Raw genomic sequence first — 12,763 nt, 5'->3', positions numbered from 1 at the left:
TCAATTGCTTGAGCCTGCAACAGCCTAAAACAGCACTCTGAGAAAAAAGGATTTCTTCTGTATCCGTGAGATCTCCACAGCAAAGCTTCAGGACAGCTTAAATATTCAAGAATACAATTTTGCAGTTAATCACTTCAGCAGAAGTTCAGGGTCAGAAAATGTCGTGGGAGGGGAAACAAAAGAGCTGCCATTTGATGTCAAGGGTTGCTGGCATAAAAAACTAAGCACCACAACCTCTCCTCCAAATTGTAAGTAACAACAGAGTGCATGTAAAAAGAAGACTGAAACAGAAGAAACATATCTAGAGAAATATTAAAAATGAAAATAAAAAACCAAACAGCAAAAAAAAAAAAAAACAACCACAAAAAAAACCCAACATAAAGAAACAAGCAAACAAACTAAATCACCCTAGGAAAAATGCCCTTAATTGCAACTAAGAACCTACTGGAAATGAGAGCAGCCCACTGTCAAACAAAAACTTAAAACCGATAGAAAAATTTTTAAGACAATATGCAATGGAAGTAAACAAATTTGGAAAGTAAAGAGTATTTAAGAATATCCTAACAGGCTACATGTTGTGGACAGCAAAGACTGTTTCCTAAACAATCAGACATTTTCTCCCTATTCTAAACAACATTTAATCATAATTTGTAGGAAACCAGCACAAAAACTTGTTCACTTGCAGATGCTGCATCTTCTGAAAAAAAACCCAAATGAAAACAAGCAAACCACTGAAATTGAAGACTGAAGATAACTGAGATAAAAGGGTCCAAGAGATATCCTAGAGATATTCCTAACCCAGGGATCAGGCACACAGTAATTTCCTGTGACTCAACCAAACTAATGAGCAGAACATGGAAGGTAGTTTCACTTCTCACTTACAAAGTTTAAGGCAATTCAAAAGACAAGCAAAAGGAAGCAACAGACATATCATGTGCATCTTAGCTTAATAATTTATCTGTTAATCAAATTTGTTTATGTTGCAACAGTTCAACACTGGCCACCAGTCCAGAGGACATGCGCACTTGTCCCTTCACAATTTTAGTACAAAATCTAATGGTTTACACCACAGACAGTTATTATGTCTCAACTGATTCAAAATACGTTTTGAAGCCACATACTGCCAATGTGGGCCCTGACACACCAGTTTCACTGAAGCTGATGTCCGTATCAAATTAACCCCAAAGTTGCCTTGATTTAAAATAAAAGTATACATACAAGCCAGTGTAAGAATCTCAAATTGAGCTGGTCAAAAAAAACCCAGTAAACCACACAACTTGTACTACAAATACTCACTATTTATATGAGGTAACTCTCAAGCTGTTACTCATTTAATGAAAAACTTGATATAAAAATGTTTAAATACATGAGTTTAAAAAATCCACTACAATAAAGTATAACAAAATACAGACAAATTCTTTTCTATGTCTGGATTCCTGTGTTTCTGTGATTGTTTTAGGAGGAAGAGACACAGGAATGAAGTTTCTTAAAACAGACAAAATGAAACTAAAGCCTGCTCTAGGCAAGAATAATTGTATTCTGGCATCTTTCATTACACTGGTGTCTCCCAAATATGGGGTTTGGACAGTATTTTGGTTACAACACATATGCCATGACACAACATAGTCTTACAAAAGCATCCACTAAGAAAAATTCATGCAGTGACTTTCTTGACTCCTGGAAATAGAACACTCATTTAGAAAATAAAGTCCTCCAGAAAATTACCCCTTGAATGAAAGCCAAGAATAGGGCAAGTAAAGAGTAAGTCAGATTCATTGCAGAAGTCTGTCCTATCCAAAATTATTTATTCTGCAAGATACAGAATATACAACAGCTGGAGCATCTGAAGTAATTTTGACAACTTCCAGTCTATAAGGGGTTCTAAGTATACTCTTGATACCTTTTGAGAATACCCTAGTCAGCACCAAGAGGAGTGCTCTAAGCCAATTCCTTTACCAAAATATATAAAAACCCCTAACAGAAAACCTTGCAAAATAACCACTCTGTAAAACAGAAACGAAGACATTTTAAGACACTCCTCTGGTATAATAAATACAGTTTAATCTCCTTTTATCAGCAAACACCACATAGCAGTAAACCTGAAAGGAGGTTGTAGCCAGGTGAGGGTCAGTCTCTTCTCCCAGCAATTAGCAATAGGACAGAGACTTAAACTGCAGCAGGGAAAGTTTAAGCTGGACACCAGGAAGAAGTTTTTCACAGAAAGGGTGACTGAGCATTGTAATGGGCTGCCCATGGAAGTGGTGGAGTCACCACCCTTGGAGATATTTCAGGAAACACCAGATGTGGCAGTCAATGCCACGGTCTAGTTAACAAAGTGGTGTTAGGTCACAGGTTGGACTTGATGATTTACAAGGTCTCATCCAATCTAGTTGATTCTCTGATTCTGTTCTTTGAATGAATATGGGGCTGGATGGGTTCCCATGAGGTCACTTACTGTGAACTTTGTAATTTTTAAGTATAGGTGGAGATATCCCTGGAAAGTTCATATATTTGATTCCCACACCCTTCGTAACTTCATACAGCACACACTCAGTGTTCATCACTATCAATGCTTGCTGACTCAGACCTGAGAGAGGTAAGGGAGTAGAAGCTCCTAGAAAGAGCTAATAAAATATTAATAGAGCATAGAAATTGCCCTTCATTACAGCCAGGACCCAGTGGGAGAGTCATTTTAGGCTGGCACCAGAGCACCCATACCAGCTACAAACTACAAAGAAAAAGATCATCTACTATTTTTAGTCCTGTCAGGGCTAAAGTATCAATTTCAGTTTGTTTTGCTTTGCTTTTACTCTGTTGTTTTTCTCTTGTTACTGTTGCAAACCATTGCCAGTCCTTACTCTCATGACCCACATAAAAATTATCACATGCTCTCTTTTAGCACTACAAACGTGAATGAGGTAAGTCCAATGACATCCATGTGATTATACTTAACTCATCCCCTTCAGAAGGTACAAGCCCAATCTATGCCTTCTGGACAGTCCTTTCCAGAAGTGGATCATAAAAATCAAAAAAGTGAACAAGCTGCATTATACGCCATATGAAAATTTTTATGAAGCATTAAAATATCCCCTAAAGCTTACAACACATGTATTACATAAAAGAAACCCCAACAATATAAAATTAACTTCCATGGTAGTCAGACTCCAGGCAGTACAGCATCAAAACCAGAGAAAGCATGTCTTTATTTTCGAGTCTCATAAACTCAAGTGCACTACAGACACGACTGAACAAAGCATGCATAGTTAGTGCTACTCAATTTAACTTCTATCCACAAGTTAAATATTTCTGGTGAACTAACAGAACTAAGTATTTCCCAGTAAGATTACAATTACATTTTACTGGATTTTTTCCGCACCACTCTCCTGCAGTTTGCACAGACCACTGCCAGCATTCTGAAGGAGTCCAGTAACACATGTACTGTATGAAATCAAGTAATCTTGTACCCAAGTACCCTGATTGCAATGGCTGAAGCAATACCACTGCCCACTAATAGAATGAAGACAGCTTATGGACCACAGAGTACTTTCAAAGACCTGTGGTATTAAAATGAAATTCAAATTTCACATGAAATTCCAACAAACCACCTGGTGAGGAACCACACTCCATACACCAGCTGCCAACAAGCTGCCACCAATAGCACAGCCCTCAAAAGCAATGACAAATAACAGGTAAACTTCAGAAATGGGCAATCAAAGGAAGTGAGTGCTCTTCAGTGAAAAGCAATCGTGGCAAGGCATAAAACAACATCTGTAACACTTCATCCAGCAGTTATCTGCTCCGATAACGGAGTCAAAAGAACGGCTAGCAATTTGCAGAATAAGGCCCCTGGTTCCAGTCTCTCCCATTCATTTCAGTGGGAGCCAAATTACGGGTTTATCTAATAACTCATATAAATCCCTCACAAAAATGCCAAATAACTTCCAGAGTAGTAGATGTGCAATTTTCTTCACTGAGTGGATACAATTATCACTCAGGGCAAAAGGACTGATCCTGCTACAGGATCCTACACTCTGCCAAATGCATCATAAATATCATGCCGACAGCTTCATTTTCTATAAAACAATTCACTAGGAACTCCTGTTTCCTACTTTAAACCTAAGACCACTATAGTGGTTGTACTAGATGTGGCAGCTTAATCTTTGTTTTGCTGCTATTTAATCACTCAGGCCATGTTCCTGTGTTTTACTTAATCAGCACAATTCCTGTCCAGTTTCACATCTGATATTCTAACCAAGACCTTGTAGCATATATATTTTCTTCCTAGCAGACCTGTTTACGTGTATCTTTTCACATACACACACAAAGCTGCATCTCTTCCCACAAAGCTGCATTTTATTGCCTGTCTAAAAAAAAAGTTAATGCCTTGCAGAGGTATTTCTCAGATTTCAAAGAGTTTCAAAGCAATCTGTCTAAGCAACACTCTTCCAAGTATTTGTAAGTTTTTATAAGCACATATTCTAGTATGCTATGCTGGAACACAAATTGCTTTGTTTCACATGTTAGAACTTGTTAACCCCTTGGCTAATATAAAACCTTCACAATATTTGCTGGTTGTGATTGGCTTGTTTAATAAAATTACACATAGATACAACATATTTGCAGAATGATACCACAGCTCTATTGACTTGGCTTGCTCCCTTGGACTTGGCTAGCATGAAATGCCTCTGAGCAAGCTTTTCACAACCCTCCTATGTTTTCCCTCTAATCAGTTGTTATGGATTATTGGCAGCAGTTAACAGAACTATAAGACATGCAGTCATGGAGATAAAAGGACACTTCCTTCCAAATAAACTAGAAAGAGTAGAATCTCAGATTATCCCAAGCTGGAAGGGACCCACAAAGTTCATCAAATCCAACTCTCAGCCCCACACAGGACCATCCCCAAGAGTGCCTGAGAGCACTGTCCAAATGCACAGAATAATTAGTTTTCTGGACTAAGTGCATCCAAGTACCTACTAAACAGACACACAAGAGTTACAGCAAGTTATTTTTGTATTGATATAAGAAGAGTCATTAATTCACCATGACTTCAGTGCAGTTCAGTCACAGACATTCATTATTGTCATCACTTCAGATGAAGATGCTACATATGTATACATGTGAGAGCCATTAGGGTCAGAAGACCTTTTGGCCACCAAGTTGGCCTCTGGTGCAGCACAGGCTACTATACTTCAGCAAAATGCTCCTGTGTTGAGCTCAACAATTGGACAAAAACAATTGTCTAAAAAGAGATCTCAGTGAGAAGACAGATGAAAAGGATACTCCATCTTCACTCCTTTCATTTGTAGTCTGTGCCAAGTGTTACTCATCCTCACTCCTGATAATTTGTGCTTTTCTTTCCATTCTAATTTTTCTGGCTACAGATTTGAAGCACTAGTTCTTGCAATAACTTTTTGCACTAGATGAAACTATCCCATCATTTTCTCCATATGAAAATGCAATTTTTGTATGTAGGCTCTTACTTTTAAATTCTCTAAGGCTGTTGACAGAAAAGTTCTGCCAAAGCTTGTCAGACTTATTTAAGGCATCACCACTTGCCTCTCCGCTGCTTTTCCAGAAAACTTTCAAGAGAAAGTGCCCATACCAAGCTGTTCCCATAACCTGTCTTGTCTAGTTTAAGTTGCAAATTATAACCAGTCCGAAGAAAAATAAACAAATTCATGATGGAAGGCACTTGCTCCCTTTCTGTCAACTCATCCTGATGGATGATATTCATCACCTCCTCTTGACACCCCCATTCTTACTAACTTTCCACTCTGTGTTTTGCAGATTCCCTTGGGCTGCTTTTACAGCTCATTGACACTCTTTTAAACAGAACAGAACCACATATGCCTAACAACAATTTTCCCAGTGCTATATATCAAGATAAAGCACACCTGGTTGTTACAAATTACTTGATCCTGATTTGCATATACCAAGCAATTAACCTAATTTGCCTAACTGCACCATGATATGGACTCTTACTGAGTTGCAAGTCTTCATTAATCCCTAAATAAACCCTTACATTATTATAAGCTCTTTCTGGCATATGGTTTCCTTTTCCTACTGTAAAGCCTGTGTTCCTTGCTACTCCAAGCTTAAGCTTGTGTTGCACTGTCTTAAAAAAATTATTTTTGTTGAATGATCCAACTGTGTCAAGCAATACACAGGATTTTCCTTCTTCCATCCTTTCCCATTCTATTAAGTTTTATGCCATCACAAGACATATTAATATTGGTTTTAAATTTACTTTCAAAAAATGCTTTAAGTACATAACAACAGGTCTAGCACACATACAGGTGTTAACTCCTTCAGAAACACACATGTACAACAAAGGTATTTCACTAACCCTGCTGAGACCTGCCAGCCAGGTTATTTTTAAGAAGCACACTACTGATACTGCATAGCACAAATTTTACTTTTCATGTATCTTTTGATATTAACAATTAGTAAAAATAAAAGAGAACAGCACAAACTGACATTGGACAGAATGTATAAATCTTCCATTGTCCTAGAAAAATCTTGAGATCCTTTTACATTATTTTAACAAGCAACATGCTTAATCATGATCAAACATGCTTATTACATCACTAAGCATGACACAATCATGGCAGCTCGGCTGCTGCCTCAGTGGATTTACTTTGGTGTCTGATTATTTACTAAGTCTATTATGCCTAGCACTGCTCTGCTGTCCTCCAGCTTGTAACTGTCTTCCTACAATAGTCTGAGGAGACTGTACAGACATTACATACAGTCATGATGGAACAACAGTCCACTAACTCTGCTGTCCATCACTACACTGGGCTGTGCTCACTGCTCCATCGGTGGTGCTGACCAGCAGGCAGACTGGAGCTCTGTGAGGACCACATACACCACATCTCTGCTGAAACTATATGAAGCTGAGGGGTCAAAAGGACTTTTAGGCAAATTTAAAAAGCTTTGAAAAAAAACCAAACAACAAACCAACCTTAGCTGCTAAAGGTGCACTTAGCTAATTCTGCCTTTTTCCCCAGGACTGCCAAGGACCCATCTGCCTTTCCAGGTCACAAGACACCCCAAGGGAAGGTGACTGGCAGAACAGTTAGGGTTAAAACTATCTCGTTGCAAAACAAGCTATGACTATGTGGCTATGACTAACTAGGAGCTAGTGGAGCCCTAGATCAAAATCTTCATCAGGCAGGGAAGAGACAACTCTAAGCCTGTAGTGAACATAGAGATGTGAACCACAGAGCAGACATCAAGAGGACAAAATGGAATCAGGTAATGACAGGGACGCTACCTCTTCCTATCAGCAACATGCTGGTGGTATCAAGGGGAAATTAGTAGCTCCACAGGCACAGCAAGCTCTCCTCAGGTAGAGGAGAACTGCAAAACAAGAAAAGTGGGCAACAACAATGAAGGGTTAAACAACAGTGCTTTGAATTAGCCCCCTCCTCTAGGACTGCTAGTTATGTCTATACTGTAACATCGCCGCTTATGGAGTTTTGTAATTAAACAAACAAAAATCTCAAGGCAGTTTGCCTGCATTACCTAGAGGATAGAAAACACTAGAAAATTATTTCTGTGGTTACCACAGCAGACAATGAATGAAAAGTAAACTTTTACCTCTTTTTCTATTTTGAGCAGCTTCTTTACTGCCACCTCCTTGTCCTGAGAAATCCATCGGGCTCGGTAGACACTCCCAAAACTCCCTCCACCACAGTTCTCAAAAAACTGCAAGTCATCAAATTTAATTTGCACAAATGAAGCACTGGTAGACGACATCTCATAATGACAAAATATACCACAGCAAAACCTGTGAAGAGAAAAGTTTTTATTAATGCACATGCTCCAAAGATTTATGGACTTTCTTACCCATGCTCAGTCACCACAAAATCATAATCACAAGCACACTACAGTAAAATCCACAGGCCACAGGAAGAAAAGAGCCTGAGAACGCGCATTTCACAGGCTGTGCTGCAGTTTGCATAATCTATTAGGAGGAGCTGGGGGACAGAAACAACTAAGAGTATTCCTCAGAGCAAGCCTGGCGTTTCCGGAACACCTTGGAAGCAGCTCTGCAGAAGGCAGGCCCGTGGCTGCCTTCCCCGTGGACAGCCCGGCAGCAGCAGTCGCCCAGGCTGCCGCCCGCTCAGGCACGCCGGGCACGCCGGCCTGTCGGCCCCGCGCGGGGCACGGGGCACACCGCACCCGGGCTCACGGGCACACCGCACCCGGGCTCACGGGCTCACCGCACCCGGGCACACCGCACCCGGGCTCACCGCACCCGGGCTCACGGGCACACCGCACCCGGGCTCACGGGCTCACCGCACCCGGGCTCACCGCACCCGGGCTCACGGGCTCACCGCACCCGGGCTCACCGCACCCGGGCTCACGGCCACACCGCACCCGGGCTCACCGCACCCGGGCTCGCGGCACCCGGGCTCACGGGCTCACCGCACCCGGGCTCACCGCACCCGGGCACACCGCACCCGGGCTCACCGCACCCGGGCTCACGGGCACACCGCACCCGGGCTCACGGGCTCACCGCACCCGGGCTCACCGCACCCGGGCTCACGGGCTCACCGCACCCGGGCTCACCGCACCCGGGCTCACCGCACCCGGGCTCACCGCACCCGGGCTCACGGGCACACCGCACCCGGGCTCACGGGCACACCGCACCCGGGCTCACGGGCTCACCGCACCCGGGCTCACCGCACCCGGGCTCACCACACCCGGGCTCACGGGCACACCGCACCCGGGCTCACGGGCACACCGCACCCGGGCTCACGGGCTCACCGCACCCGGGCTCACCGCACCCGGGCTCACCGCACCCGGGCTCACGGGCACACCGCACCCGGGCTCACGGGCACACCGCACCCGGGCTCACCGCACCCGGGCTCACGGGCTCACCGCACCCGGGCACACCGCACCCGGGCTCACGGGCTCACCGCACCCGGGCTCACCGCACCCGGGCTCACGGGCTCACCGCACCCGGGCTCACCGCACCCGGGCTCACGGGCTCACCGCACCCGGGCTCACGGGCACACCGCACCCGGGCTCACCGCACCCGGGCTCACGGGCTCACCGCACCCGGGCACACCGCACCCGGGCTCACGGGCTCACCGCACCCGGGCACACCGCACCCGGGCACACCGCACCCGGGCTCACGGCCACACCGCACCCGGGCTCACGGGCTCACCGCACCCGGGCTCACGGGCACACCGCACCCGGGCACACCGCACCCGGGCTCACCGCACCTGGGCTCACGGGCACACCGCACCCGGGCTCACGGGCTCACCGCACCCGGGCTCACCGCACCCGGGCTCACGGGCTCACCGCACCCGGGCTCACCGCACCCGGGCTCACCGCACCCGGGCTCACCGCACCCGGGCTCACGGGCACACCGCACCCGGGCTCACGGGCACACCGCACCCGGGCTCACGGGCTCACCGCACCCGGGCTCACCGCACCCGGGCTCACCACACCCGGGCTCACGGGCACACCGCACCCGGGCTCACGGGCACACCGCACCCGGGCTCACGGGCTCACCGCACCCGGGCTCACCGCACCCGGGCTCACCGCACCCGGGCTCACGGGCACACCGCACCCGGGCTCACGGGCACACCGCACCCGGGCTCACCGCACCCGGGCTCACGGGCTCACCGCACCCGGGCACACCGCACCCGGGCTCACGGGCTCACCGCACCCGGGCTCACCGCACCCGGGCTCACGGGCTCACCGCACCCGGGCTCACCGCACCCGGGCTCACGGGCTCACCGCACCCGGGCTCACGGGCACACCGCACCCGGGCTCACCGCACCCGGGCTCACGGGCTCACCGCACCCGGGCACACCGCACCCGGGCTCACGGGCTCACCGCACCCGGGCACACCGCACCCGGGCACACCGCACCCGGGCTCACGGCCACACCGCACCCGGGCTCACGGGCTCACCGCACCCGGGCTCACGGGCACACCGCACCCGGGCACACCGCACCCGGGCTCACCGCACCCGGGCTCACGGCCACACCGCACCCGGGCTCACGGCGCCCGGGCTCACGGCACCCGGGCTCACGGGCTCACCGCACCCGGTCGGGCAGCGGCACCCGGGCACACACCGCGCCCCAACGGCGCTCCGGGCGAGGTCCGAGCGCTTGATGCAAGGATGTGGAAAAACCTGGCCGTGGTAAATCTCTCTTCCCGAGTGACTCAGTTCTGTTTGCACGTTGTAACAAAGCGCAAGTACAGGGTAATTCATCTGGGTTACAATATGTGAAATTCTGCAGCCTGTGCCAAGACTGGTGTCGGCAGTTTCAAGAGATGATCCCAAATCTGCTGACAGGGGAACAGAACGTCCTTCCCCGAGATTTCACGGTGATAAAGCTTATGGCTGTAGCGAATTTCAAGAAACATTATCACCTAAATGCATGAACAATGACTAATTTTAGGTTTCTTTTTTTAATGATACAAAATCAGAAAGCTCAGGTCTTCAGTGGGACTGCAGGACACAGCATACTCCAGAACCACCTGCAAGGCTGCTGCAGGTTCAGTTCAGATGCACCAGCCTAGACAAAGTAGTTTTAATTACCAGAAAACGTTACTATACTTGTAATTAATGACAGCAAACCTATCAGCATAAAATGAAAGATTAGTTTTAATAAAACAAGCAAAAAAAGAGCCAGAGATTTTGGGTTGATGGTGAAAACTACACATCCAATTTCACTGGTAAATTACAGTACCAAAATAGACTACATCTTTGGGGAACTTCCATTCCATAGGGATTTTTGAGATAAAAGACATGTTATGTGTTGTCCAAAACACACCTGTGTAGTGCTGACTGCCAGAATCTCTTTATGCCAGTCCCTTCTGTGACATACACAAAGGCATTATTTGCCCCCTGTCTCTCCTGATTGTGAAACTAAGATAAAATTTTGAGATATCATTTGATCAGGAATTTCTGGCACTATTTGACTGCCGCTATTCTCCAAATGAGAGATTATAATATCAACACTTTTCTACACACGTTACAGAGCCTTCTCTGAAACTGCCTGCTTCATTTAATACCTCTTGACCACCCATAAGGAAAAATAAAAACACTGACCAGACGATGACAACTTTACTATGTATACTGAAAGCTTTTTAGCAAGGAGCAGACTTCAAGCCTTTCACTGACAGCCAGCACGCAGGGCTCCCGAAGAGGGAACATGAATGCTCTCTTCCCAGAGCTGCAAGTCAGAGCAGGAGTTACCACTAGGATATGAAATAAAGTCCATTCTTCCAATGCTCTTCAGCCTCTTTCCTAATACAAGTGCCTGAACTGTCCTGCTGACCTTCTGTTCTTGTTTTAACCTTGTTGCTGTTGTAACTTCCTGCATCCCATAGTCATCTTTTGCACAGCCTGCACACATTTTCTTAGAGAAAGCTCAAAGGAAATTGGTCAATCCTACAAACCAAGAGATGTTTTAATGTTTTGCTCCTTGCCATTGCTGCTTAATTAGCAGATCTTCAGAAACAAATGTTCATTTGCATTGTTTACTCCAGCAGTTACTCCAAGTTCATGCTCTGCACATGGTGTCTTAAGCATATGGGACACTTTACAGACAAATAAAACAGACCGACTTCCTAACTCAAAAACCTCACAATTTAAGGCCACAGCCCTGCACATATTTATGCACACAGGTAATCACACTCGAGTGAATTATTTCCTTACTGACAACAGAATTGGCTAGAAGAGTGATGTTACTCACAGGCAAAAGCATACGCACCAACTAGACCATAAATTTAACAGGAAGGTGGGAATAGCTGAAAACAGATCATTGCATTTGGGATGGCAGAAGGAAAAGGAAACCATGTGAAAAGAAAAACATATCCCAGGAAGGAAATTTCTGGCCTTCACTATCTGAATTCAATAGCTTTGTCAAATTATTTAACATTACTGTTCACCCAGAGCCACCAAATTAACCATCCAAACTAGTAAATTATTTGATTTCTGAAAATTACACTAGCAGAGAATAGCATGCACACCAGACACTTCACAAATACAAATGAGTACTTTTCTGATAGGTCCTCCTTACTGCTTCAAACTTTATCTCAATTTTCATAGAATCACAATGCAGTGTCTGGCACACAAGCACTTGCAGAAGCTATCGTTCATTCTTTAAACACCTCAGTTTCAAATTTACCTACAGCAGGCAACCAGCTGCAGATCACAGGATCACACAAGGAATCAGGTGGCAAGACCTCTGAGATACTGAGTCCAATCTATGACCAAATGCTACCTTGTCAACTAGACCATGGCACTGAGTGCCACATCCAGTCTTTCCTTGAACACCTCCAGGGACAGTGACTCCACCACTTCCCTGGGCAGTCCATTCCAATGTTTAATCACCCTTTCTGTGAAGAAATTTCTCCTCATGTCCAGCCTAAACATCCCCTGATACATCTTAAGACCATGTCCTCTAGTCCTGTCACTGTTTGTCAGGGAGAAGGGGTTCATCCCTGCCTGACCACAACCTCTTTTTAGGTAGTTGTAGAGATGCTACATGGCATACAATAAGTTAATGTTATTTAAAGAATGATTCATTGGTTGGCATCCAGATGCTGGATGTTGGTTGTTCCAGATGTTTTTTTTTCCAGAGAAAGCAGAGGAGATTTAGAAGAGACACTCTTTAGTAAGAGATCTGTAATTAAAACCAGCCTGCATTAGTTTTCTTTTACTAGATGAAACAACAGACCTGTTTAAACATTACTCCATGTTTTTGAATTCAAGATAGGTGATCCTCA

General features: G+C 45.7%; 1 protein-coding gene across 3 annotated transcripts in view; it reads right to left on the bottom strand.

Annotated features, from left to right (window-relative positions):
• MAP3K20 (mitogen-activated protein kinase kinase kinase 20) overlaps window positions 1-12,763 on the bottom strand; it is a 92,589-nt gene that overhangs the window by 75,981 nt on the left and 3,845 nt on the right. For all 3 annotated transcript variants that reach the window (XM_031505411.3, XM_085585074.1, XM_085585073.1), the window contains exon 2: window positions 7,606-7,795. In XM_031505411.3, coding sequence (XP_031361271.2) covers window positions 7,606-7,764 — 159 coding nt within the window. In that variant the 5' untranslated portion in view covers window positions 7,765-7,795. The remainder of the gene's footprint in view (window positions 1-7,605; window positions 7,796-12,763) is intronic.

The sequence above is a fragment of the Lonchura striata genome, chromosome 7 (assembly GCF_050655825.1).
Source record: "Lonchura striata isolate lonStrDom1 chromosome 7, ASM5065582v1, whole genome shotgun sequence".
Classification (NCBI taxonomy): Eukaryota; Metazoa; Chordata; class Aves; order Passeriformes; family Estrildidae; genus Lonchura; species Lonchura striata.
This window is presented reverse-complemented; position numbering and strand designations above follow the sequence as displayed.